The 12,442-nt window shown below is 36.3% G+C and overlaps 1 protein-coding gene across 1 annotated transcript; it reads right to left on the bottom strand.

Moving 5' to 3' along the window:
• Window positions 1-7,449: 7,449 nt before the first annotated feature.
• Window positions 7,450-11,713, bottom strand: LOC131050650 (putative pentatricopeptide repeat-containing protein At5g09950). The gene has a single exon (XM_057984857.2). The coding sequence runs from the start codon at window positions 11,493-11,495 to the stop codon at window positions 8,334-8,336; it is 3,162 nt and encodes a 1,053-aa protein (XP_057840840.2). The 5' UTR covers window positions 11,496-11,713; the 3' UTR covers window positions 7,450-8,333.
• Window positions 11,714-12,442: the final 729 nt, after the last annotated feature.

Below are 12,442 nucleotides of genomic sequence, written 5' to 3'. Positions count from 1 at the left end.
TGCCTCAAAAGCATTTTAAAGTCATTACTCTTGTGGTGGAAATAATGCAAGTTTTGACAAGTTTTTTGGAGATCGTTGGAGATTTCATATCTTGGTATTTTCTTGAAATGTCTTATGTATAATAAGATGAAACGCTTTGAAGATGACAAAGATTATAAACTCAATCAACTTTGGAAGTTGACAAAGTTTTCATAACCTATTAGACTTTGACAACATATCATAAACAAAAATATAAAAGGAAGAAAGGATACATTCATTTAAGTGACAAACGAGGAGGTTGCCACAACTTCATTGGCCATTGACAAAGTTTTCACAACTTGGTTGATAGTTGTCTTACAATCAAAGGAGTTAGAACTTTTCAATAACAAATAGAGTTAAGAGGAAGAGAAGGTGAGTGGTTTGAAACCTTTGTCGGACCTTGACAAAGTTTCTAAAAATAAGTTCAAACCTAATCGAGGTTTGATGTCCCATGTTCCCCTTCGTGACCCCTTTTATTTCCTAGTTGAATATAAGTCTTCACGTGCATAAGTAAAATTTTAAGTTGCCTAATTACGTGCCCCAATAGGTGGGACCCTTTTAGCCAATGTCAACATTTTTGCTAAAGCTTGTCTTTGATAAACCCCCAACTAATTCTTAGTAAAGTTGTGAAGTACCTTACGTGGCCAGAGGTGCATCGACTACTTTCATTTCACCTGAGCTCTCAATATGTTCTAGCAAAGACCTGAATCATGTCATGACTATATACTCCAACGTTATTGTGTCACAAAAGGTAAAACCTTCACTAAAAGACTTTTGGGGCTTTGGTAGAAATTGTTGAAATAATAGCTAGTTCGGATCAAATATAAGTATCACTTGTATTGGGCTGGACCCAAACGCATTATGTAACTTGTAACCATTAAGGATGTTGATATGTGTATGTAACTTGCAAATATGAAAATCGAGCGTGACCCATAATGTAACTTGTGGGTAACTAATTGGCCTATTGGCCTTAGTCACATTAAATGTGCAAAATTAAATATAACTTGTAATTTGGTCTGGCCCTATAATGGACGATGTAACTTGTGGATAGGGCTAACCCTATATTGAACATTATAACTTGTAAATGGAATGGGACTGACCCTATATTGGGTGCCAAGTTTAGGTCATCATATTATTATTAATTGATTATCCTTGTGAGTCGACCTAGGATGAATTAGGTGGCTAAGATCACATATATATGCAAGGTTCATTCATTCATCATTACACACAATGGAAGACATCAAATTACAACCTTGATCAACAACGAAATTATCCAGTCAGCGAATATAACTACAAGGATAGCAAATTGCATCATAAAGATCAGCGAGCATATCCCTATGGCAGCGAATTTATCTCCAAGAACAGCAAACTAATTCTGGAGCAGCGATTATCATTCATGGTCAGCAAATTATGGTCCTATGATCAGCAGCAACAAATCATCTTTAGTCAAGTATTTCGCAGATAAGTTCATCATACTGTTGTGTATATGTTGATGTTCATATTGCTTCAAGTGTTGAAGTAAACTTGTAAAGTCACATATTGATTATTGTCTAATATAAACTAAGATTAATTACTGAGTTTTTCACCTCCAAGAAGGAGGTTTTCCAAGGGTACTCTAGTGTTGTGTGTTGTGTGTTCATTGTGTTATTTCTGATTATTGCTATCAATCTGATCTAAAATTAACAGAAATAAGCCAAAGATTATGTGTTCGATGTTTATGCCATGTTGGCATTTTGTGGGAGCTTATACTTTTGTTAGAGCTTCCGGAGGTTTCCGCGAATAGTTTGAACAAAGAGGGACGTCCGATGTGGCCAAGTGCACACAACCAAATGGTCCCAACGAGTTGACAAAATGCTTATGTCACAAATCCATTGGGTCAAAGGCAAAGCTAATGATGAGGACTGAGTCAACGACTCTTCCAGCTCAAAATGATGATAAGGGCCCAATTTAGCTTTTCATTGAGACTTGAAACATCGTTAGGATAATTCCCATGTCCTAGTGAGATGGCAAAATATTTCACGATGGACTGACATGATGAGTCAATGCTTTCCGCTGGGACCAAAGGCTTTGTGGAATGCTCTAGTGTTCCTGCGCACAAGGTAAAGTGTAAAAAAGTGTTAGTGCTTCATCTGGGATGAACAGTTGCTAAGAATTTTGCATGTGTGCAAGATTAAGGAGATACCAAAGTTGCAAGGTGCACAACCGCATATAAAGGATTCCTAAAGTATTTAACTGCTAGGAGGGTCTGATAGGATCTACTGTCTACATCCATTGTGCAAGTGTGCAAGATCAAAGAAATACTGCAGATGTATCTCGTGCACATTTGCACAAAAGAAAATGTCATTGAAGGAAATTGCACAGAGTCTCCACAGTCACCCTGGTGCATTGAATGAATGAAGGAATTTTAATGTTGTTTATGAAATCTAATAGTTTAAGGAATCAAGATGCACTATGTTCTTTTTCATGCTGATTTTTCTCTTATGAATCTTGAATAAGAAATTCGTTGGTTTGTGAAACCTTGACTCTTCAAAAAGCTTATTCAAACTGACCATCTTTAATTTATTATTGCACCAAAGATTTGAAACTTTGGACTAGAGAGGAGATGTGTGGAGTTGCCACTCGGCAACCTTCGTATAGCTTTAGATATAATTTGGACCCCACCAATAGTGATTTTCATTGTTGGATCTTGCTAGTACAAAAGATCAACAATGATTGGTTGTGTAATTGCATGAATTGGGAGATGGGGCCAATTTTCCAAACTCACAAGCATGTATAGTGTTCAATTTAAAAAGTAACAGCATGCGACCATTGTTCGCTTGACTTAAAAGCTGAATTGCATCTCATTTCTTCACCTTATCAAGATGATTTTATTCTCAGAGCTCCTAAAGATAATTGAAGATGCTTGTGTGCGAAGAATTTGAGACTACAATGTTGTGTTTCTTTTGCAAGTTAGGGTGTCAAAAGGCATAGCAAAACCACCACAAATGAACCATTGATGATAAAATTAAAGATGAAATTATGTGAATGTTTTATTGTTCAGAGGCATAGGAATTTTCAATATGTTAGAACCAGAATAAATAGGTACGGCCTTCCGCAAATTGATTTGTCCAACTTCTGAGATTGAAAGAAAATGAGTGCACGAATTGATTTACACTCCAATTGATCATCTTTCCAACTACATTTTTTGATTGGAGGATGAGTAAAATGCAAAAGATTTGATTCATCTTCAACTAGTTTCTTGAGTAGTTTAGAGGTCAAATCATCAGGACAAAGAATTGATATGTTGCAACGGTCATCAAGTGAATCAGATTTGATTTGTCTTGGCGTGCAGATTTAGCTGGTGAGTCACCAACCGAATTAACTTCTTCTACCTTCAGGTGTGCAAAGGAGAAATTTCAATCCTATCTATCATTGTCTCTAGGGTTTCTCGTCTCATGTGCCTTCAAGTAGTTACCTACCAACTTTTGAGATGTAAATGGTTCGAAGCTTGTTTGCTCCCTTATTTTATTAAATGAAATTAAAAGTCATTTGTCAAGGTTCCATTCTCTATTTTAAAACAATTCTAATATCAAATTTTCTAAGCAATGTATTTTTTTATACATGGTTGCTCTACTAGGGTTTTGGTTGTTCTTTAAGTTTCAGTTTCAAATGTTGTAATCTATGTTTTGATAATGGCAAGAAACCGGTTTGTAGCTTAGGATGAAAGATGTCATATTGTAATGTCGTCTAGGAATGTAAGATTTATTATTCAAATCAATATAATCAAGGTTTGTAATGGTTTTTGTTGCACATTTGCCACTATAAACATTTGGTTGATATCTATTATTCAAGGAACACCTTAAACTTGCTTTCTGTCAATTTTTTAGGATATTGTGTATGTTTCAGGATCTATAAGAAGATTACTTGTGTGTCCATGAGAGGCCTCATTATTGTAAGGCAATAATGGTTAAATAGTCACTAGTTTTATGTTCATGTTGTTATTAGATGAGTTATTTCATCTTGACTCTATAGCGAACAAGGTAGTGTTGTTCTTTGTGCAAACCTTGGAATAGACCAAATCTTAAATATGAAAGTCATTTTAATTTTTTCTTTCTGTTTCACTTCATGTCAGTGTTAAAATGAAAAACAAGGGATGCATCAATTAGGAATCTAGTCACACAAACCCTTGTCATTTTGTGTGAAGTTCATCTACGAGGCATTAAGTTATAATTAAAGGTGATATTCATTCTCAATTTCATTTAGAGATACCCACCTAGGTCTTGCAGAGCCTAACATTTAATTTGTTGTAGGCATAGTCTCTTGATTCATGCAAGAGCCCCATGAGCTATACCGAAAAGCAGCTAAGAGGGTTCTTAACTACATTCAAGGTACTCACCGTTATGTGATTCACTATGTAGCAAGCATGAAATTTGACTTGGCGAGATACACAAATTCATATTGGGCAAGAAATTCTCAAAATTACGAACTTCGGGATATTGTTTCTCTCTTAGTTCTGGTCTAGCTTGTTGGTCAAGCAAGAACCAACAATTTCTCTTTCATCTATAGAGGCTAAGTATTGAGGAGCAATTAATGTTGCTACAAAGGCTATTTGGCTTTTATACATTCTCATTGAGTTTGGCATTGCTTTTCAAAATCTCACAATCATCTTTTGTGATAACCAACATACCATACAAATCTCTCGCAATTTGGTCCACCATCACTGTAAGACCAAACACATTGAGATCCACATGCACTAAATTTGGGAGCTAATTCATGAGTAGATCATTGATCTTAGGTCCTGGCTGATATCATCTCAAATTGCAGACATCTTCACCAAATCCTTCATTGAGAAAAATCCTTCATTTGTGAGCTTTGTTGGGGGTGCAACAGGTGTCCACTTTGGGCGGGCTTCTTAGTCCTCTTTTATCTCTCTATCATGGGGGGTGTTCTCTCTCTATTTGTAGGGGGGGAGGGGGGGAGCAGGGCTTCTTTTCCATTGCCTTTGGGTCCTTTTTCTCTTTGGGAGGAATTATTTGTACATGGGTACCTAACATGGCCTCATTTATCGAGACCCATCATGTTTTCACCAACTTAAACTGCACTTTAGGAGAGGCATTAGTGTATGTTCTTGTTTCCTAGTTGGTTATTTTTTTCCTATTACTGGGGTTTTCCTACACTTTTAATTAAACTTGTTTAGAATTCATAATGTGAGTATTAGTGTGAGTGGGTGCAAGGTGTTGACGTCTCCAATGGGAGATACACTTGCCTATTTTAGGCTATTGTGGTGGACTCTTCCCACTGCGCATATTTGCCACCTCTTACATCTCTAATTTTCTATATATACTCATTCCTAGCGAGTCTTGATATTGTATTGCATTGTATTTTTGCAGTTATTTTCTCTTACATTTGTCTAATGTTATTTTTCTTCTTTACCATTTGCAATTCTCTCTTGGAGGCTAACTCTATGTTGTTATTTTGATCTTGTATCATTTACATCCATAGTTTTATTTCTATTCATTTTCTTTAAGTATTCTGGGTTATTCATATTTTCAAATTCAAACAGAGAGGGAGAAAAGTTAGATAAAATTTGACCAAGGGGGGCCATTAAAAAACATCTCAAATCAGTTATATAAAATGGGGATGATAAGGCTAAAATGCATAAAGGAGATTAGGATTCAAGCACAATTAGACAATCAAATTGGGAACCAACACTTACAAGAGTGTGTTTTATTTACTTATTAGAATGTTGATGCCTTTGTGGAATTAAATCAAAACATCATTACTTAGTGATAATCAATTGGAATCTACATATGCATTGGATTTAGTTTGTCTCAAGACCTATAGTTTCACAATCTCTCTCTCAAGCTAATATGAAAAAGAAAGCTAATAGATAACCCCTCGGCATAACAAATCCAAATGTACAAATTACCCTTCCTTATTAGTTGTCCTAATTTGTCCACTCCCTAACAATAAGTGTTTCTCCTCATTCTAAGTTGGTACTCCCTAATATTGGGTTTTGAATTTATCTTCAGGGCTTGTGAAGGAAACAACTTTGAGTGCCAATACCATCCATAGTTCACCTTCCCTATCAAACCAAAGAGGTATTCATTTACCTCTTACATAACAAAGTGGCATTTTAATGGAGTAATTGGAGGTTGTGAGATGGGTAATTTTGTTGGTTGATTGAGAGGAATGCCATTTGATATTATCCTCATCCATACAATTGGATATGTGTTGTATAGTTTTTATGTTTTACACCCTTTGTGTACTATACCCTTATAGTTTTATACCCATTGCCATATGGTACCACTCAATGGTTTCCTATAGTGATTTACCTATGAATACTCACACATAGATTAGTGTTATGCACAACAAAAAAGTCATATTATATTGTGAATAGCTGAATTAATATGGTAAGTGAGTTGTTTTATGGGTTTTCTCTTGAAAAAGTTTCAAATGGTAAATAGCCTTATTATTTTGTGTGTTATTATTTTATTTCTATTGCATTTTATATGTTGTAAGCATGTTTTCTTTTGCATAAATTTATCTATATTATTTATATTAATTGGCATCAAAACTTACATTTGGTATGATCAACCTACTTTCAATCAAAAGCATTTTAGTTTATCCTTCCTTGTAAACATAATTCCATAAGTTTAAGTGTACACAAAATATTCCACCAACTAAAAATTTTGATCTAAACAAATCAAAAATCTTTTATATCCATTAACTATTTTCAAATTTATCTTCTACAATTTGTTTCTCTTCAAGGCTGTCATTTTTATTTTCAAATCTCTTTAATCATTTGTTTTGTTTTATTCTCGTGCTTCCATTCTTTTACTTTCTTTAGAGAAATATCATTCTAATCAAAACATTTGTTTGTCTATATTTTTGTAGTGGTTTTTCATTTTATTTATTTATGTTATATTTATTATCTTTTTATATGTAAAGATTTTGTATCAATCAATCAAATAATTTTAAAATACATTTTGATTAATTGAATAATCAGATATTTTTAATTATCAATATCTATTTGATTTATAAATAACATAAACAACTTTAATTTTCATATGATGATTGTATTGTTTATTTCATCATATATTTCCTAATTTCATTTAAGATTACCATAACACCCCCTTCATATGTTTTCTAATTTTGAATTTTTACTACTCATTAGTAATTATTTAATTATTTATTTCTAAGGTTAAGAGTGGGAAGCAAGATGGTTGCTCTCCCATTCCTATCACACATTGTGGGAACGGATGAGGGATGGACGAGGAAAAGCATTTATACCTTATACTATATAGGCCTAAATGTAGGTAAACTTTCTTGGCATAGCGTGTTATTGGTTTGCATGAGGTATATTGAGATATACTTACACATGTTGAGCGCAAAAAGCTAGAATAAAAAACGAGTGCATTTTGAGCTATCTTCAAAAACTTGAACAGGATATGTCTTACAATACCTTGCAGCATGCAAGGTATGCAATCTTATAAGCTGTTGCTCATCTTACCATACAAGAAAAGCGTCCCACACATTTATGGATATGATGCACCATGCATGGAAACCTGTCAAATTGATTAAAAGGTTGGCTCCAACTTGTAATAGTCTTCTTTCTTTTCTTTCTTTTCTTATTCTGCACGTCCTTCTTGCACTTAACTGGCATTTAGTTGTAATACTTTTAATGCGCATTGCTGACATCATTTTCTGGCATTGCATGAAAAGTTCTAATTACAGGAAATTCGCTTCCAAAGAGAATTTGAATAAAGACTAAAACTAGAAATGTTGATGGTATGTACTCCAGCCCTGCGTGACGTTCCATGGTCCAAAATTTTCAAGTGGCAAAAGGCCGCGGTCGAATCTATGACCTCCTCCACCCAGGAAAGCGAGCTTGTCAATCCATCTCATTTCATCCTTGCACAACAGTTGTAAATAGTTGGTTTATTCTAAAATGGAAAAAAATTACTGTTAACCTTTGAACCAGTGGAATGTTATGTGAGGTCATGCACTCCTGACAAATGGGAACCAGTCAATTTTTATGAGAGCATAGTCTGCTTGCAGTTGCAAACTCCCTCCTAAGCAATGAGATTGATTGTTGTTGTGGGCAGCCAGAAGTCATGTATAGCACATCAGCTGAACTTCTCACACACCTTAGGTGCTAAAAAATAGATGTTGGGTTGCATTTTGGAGCCAAATTCTAGCACAGTTTAATAGGATTTCAGCAGTGCAATCATTGGAAATGGAGACACAGTGACAGGTGATTCTCCCTTCCCTCCACTAGAAAACCATTCCTCCATCAAGAAGGCAATAAAAATAATATGAGTTTTTTCAATTTATCACCAATAATCTCCACAAGAACATAACCCATTAATAAAATGGTGATATCGGTTGGAATCCCTAACAACAATTTTCCGTCCCTCGATCTTGGAAATTAGCTTAATGGCTGAATGGCAATCACCACAAACACGGAGGTTTTTAATAACTCGGATAGGAACGCCTGCAGGTGTACAAATAAGCCCATAAGCAATGGCCAACTTCTCACTATGGTATGATAGGAAGTGCTCCTTCTGCTCCTGCTCCACATCATGCAATGTAAAGTTTGTATTCGGTATATACCCAATCTCCTTCATTTGCTCAGATAAGCTAGCCAACTTTGCATAAATCTCCTCTGTTTGTGGATGTGAACTGTCCCCTACTAGAAATCCATGTACTTCACTCTTCAGTTTAATCCAGCTCCACCCTGGGTCCTTTTTAACCCTTCTGCCCTTCATCATCGTTCTCACCTTTATTGCATCATCCCATTTGCCAGCAGAAGCATAAATATTTGATAAAAGCACATAAGTTGCTGAATCTTGTGGTTCCAAGTTCAGAAGACAATCGGCTGCTCGTTTTCCTATCTCCATATTACCATAGACTCGGCAAGCACCAAGCAGAGTTCGCCATATAAAAGCATTAGGTTGTACAGGCATCCTGTTAATAAAGTCCTCTGCCTCAACTAGGGATCCGGCTCGTCCAAGAAGATCAACAATGCAGGCATAGTGCTCTAGTTTTGGTGCGACGCCATAAATTGAGTTCATTGAAACAAAATACTTACGGCCTTTATCTACTAGCCCTGCGTGGCTGCAGGCAGATAGAACACCAACGAAAGTGATGTGGCTTGGTTTCAGGCCCTCCATTTGCATTAGGTCAAAGTGTTGCAAAGCTTCCTTGGCATCCCCATGTCGAGCATATCCTGAAATCATGGCATTCCATGAGACATCATTTCGAACAGCCATTTTGTCGAACACACTACGTGCACCTTCTATACTTCCACATTTCGCATACATGTCCACAAGGGCACTACCAACAACAATATCTGAATCAAAACCTGCTCTGATGATGTTGCCATGGATCTCCTCGCCATTTTCCAGAGCTGCTACACTGGCGCATGCCCTTAGAACGGTGGCAAAGGTGAAATGGTCTAACTTCAAGCCTTTTTCTTGCATTTTGCAGACAAAATTCAAGGCCTCTTCACTATGCTCATTAAGGGCATATCCTGAAATCATTGTATTCCATGAAACCAAGTCTGGTTTTTCCATTTTATTAAACATTTTACTTGCTTCCTCCATTCTTCCTGATTTCGCATACATTGTAACAAGGGAATTCTTAACACAAATATCCTTCTCAAATCCAGAACAGATCACATGAGAATGGATTTCTTTTCCAAAGTCAAGGGTTTCAGGACAGATGAGTACACTTAGGATGCTAACAAAGGTGACATCGTTCATGGGTACGTTTGTCTTTTGCATATACTGAAAGAGTTCAATGGCCTCTGATGTGAGCTCGTTTTGGGCATAACCTCCGATTATAGCATTCCATGATACTAAATCTTTTTTATTCATTCTCTCAAACACTTGGCGGGACTGCACAATGCTTCTACATTTAGCATATGATGTAATCAAAGCATTCCCTACAGACACGTTTAATTCTAATCCACATGTAAATACAAAAGCATGAATTTGTTTTCCAATTTCTAAAGAATTTAAATTGGCACAAGAACTGAGGACACTAATTAAAGTAACGCAATCTGGCTTCAAGCCATCTTGTAGTAATACAGTAAAAAGTTTCACGGCCTCGTCATGAGTTTCGTTCTGGGTGTATCCACAAATTATGGCATTCCATGAGATCAAATCTAGTTGAGACATAAGATCAAATTCCCTCCGCGCCGCCTCTATGTTTCTACATTTAGCATACATGTTGACAAGCCCGTTACCCAAAGAAACATCTGATTCAAATCCGGTTTTGACAGCATGGGCATGGATTTGTGTCCCCTGAAAAAGTGCTTCAATATTAGCACAAGCACTAAGTACAATGGCGAATGAATTATAATTTGGGTTTATTCCAGCGCGCTGCATTTCAACAAAAATCTCAATAGCCTCCTCTCCAAAGTTATTTAGAACGTATCCGACCATCATGGCAGTCCAGGAAACCACATTCCTGTCAAGCATTCTGTCAAATACTTTTCGTGCACTGTTTGGTGTCCTGCATTTAGCATACATGTTCACAAGAGCACTCCCAACAAAAACATTTGATGTGCACCCAATTTTCATGGCCTGAACATGAACTTGCTTGCCCTGCTCCCTAGTTGATTCAGCGGCACACGCTGTGATGACACTTGCAAAGGTGAAGTGGTTTGGCTTCATACCCAGTTGTTGCATTTCACAAAAAAGCTTGAGAGCATCATCATTACGCTCATGTTGTGAGCTTACCGAAATCATGGCATTAAATGAAATCGAATTACGTTGAGGCATTTTGTCAAACACTTGTCGTGCATCCACCATGCTACCACATTCTGCATACATGTGGACCAGAACATTGCTGAGAACATCATTCCAGTAAAAACCCGTTTTGATAATGTGGGTATGGAGTTGCTGGCCCATATCCAATCCATTAACTTGCAGATTGGCGCATGCTCTCATGGCACTTCCAAGGGCAAAGCAGGAAACCTCCATACTTGTTCTCGCCATTGCACGAAAAAGCTCGAGAGCTTCATCTTCGTGGCCTTGCTGGACATATCCAGCCATCATCGCACTCCACGAAACCGCATTTCGATGGGGTATTTCATCAAACACTTTCCGAGCGTTTTCCAAACTTCTACATTTAACGTACATGTTAACAAGGCAGTTCATTTGAAAGAGGGTGGCCTCAAATCCAGTGGACTTCATATGTTCATGGATTAGCTTGCCTTGATCCAAGGCTTTCAAATTTATACAGCCCTGCAAAAGACTAGTGTAGGTATTAGAGTCTACAACAACCCCACTTCTCTTCATTTCGTGGAAAATTTGCAGAGCCTCCATGAATCTCCCCTGCTCGCACAGCTCGTGTACGTTCAAACAATAATTGTGCTCTCTGCCTCTACCAAATGTGCTCACACAAAAACATCTGCTCTTGCGAAATCTGTAAGTATTCGGAGTTTCGAGAAGAGCGGTGAGGAAGGTGAAGTTATTTAGAAGCCTCATTATAAATTATCCATGCCGGATATAAGATTTTGATAACACATGTTCATGCCTGTAATCCATCTCGTTGTGAAAAGGATCTGTTCGGCAAAGTTCGAAAATGCTGGAATCTCAGAGTTTTGTGCCAATTTCTATTTTACGTTCGTATATTTTCTGCGACAAAAAAATTGAAGTCTTTTAAATTTCCTGGGGTACGGGAATGGCTTTACCTGTCGTAGCCTCCTCGGCGTTGATATTGACATCTTTTTTTTTCCCGTCTTATTAATGTACAGAAGCATTCCGTTAAAAAAATGATTATTTAGATTTTGAGACGTCTAGTCTTTTAATCAATTTGTCCCATAAAACTGCAATAGACATCTTGAAGATAATCTCTTCATATGTTTTATATAGATTTAAAGGTATATATGATACCAATATTTGTAGTGCAATATGTAAGACATAAATGAATTAGGTTATAATTAAGATTACAGTTAATGTTAATGTCAATATTAGAAATAGAATTAGTGTTACGATTAGAATTAGAGTTAGAGTGGGGATTAGAATTAGAGTTAGAGTGGGGATTAGAATTATTGTGATTGTTAGAGGTAGATTTAGAGTTAGGGTTAAGTTTAGGGTTAGAGTTAGGATTAGTATTAGTTTTAAGGTTGAAGTTAAGGTTAGGGTTAGGTTTGGATTTAGAATTAGTATTCGTTTTAAGGTTCAAATTGAGGTTAGGGTTAAAAATATAATTTGTGTTAGTTTTAGAATTAGGAGTGGTGATAAACTTAGAGTTAGGGTGAGGTTAAAAATAATGTAAGTGTCAAGGTTAGGGTTAGAGTTAAAGATAGATTTAAAGTTACAAATAGGTATGGAAATAGTGTTAGTGTCAAGATTAGGATTAGAGTTAGATTTAGAATTAGTGTTAGTTTATGGTTGGGATTAGGGTTAGAGTTACAATTAGAATTAGTGTT

The sequence above is a fragment of the Cryptomeria japonica genome, chromosome 8, assembly GCF_030272615.1.
Source record: "Cryptomeria japonica chromosome 8, Sugi_1.0, whole genome shotgun sequence".
NCBI classification, from domain to species: Eukaryota; Viridiplantae; Streptophyta; class Pinopsida; order Cupressales; family Cupressaceae; genus Cryptomeria; species Cryptomeria japonica.
Note: the sequence above shows the minus strand (reverse complement) of the source record. Positions and strands in the feature narration are given on the sequence as shown.

Excerpts from the sequence above, each read along its gene's own strand:
- LOC131050650 (XM_057984857.2), bottom strand. The coding sequence starts at position 11,495 with ATGAGGCTTCTAAATAACTTCACCTTCCTCACCGCTCTTCTCGAAACT.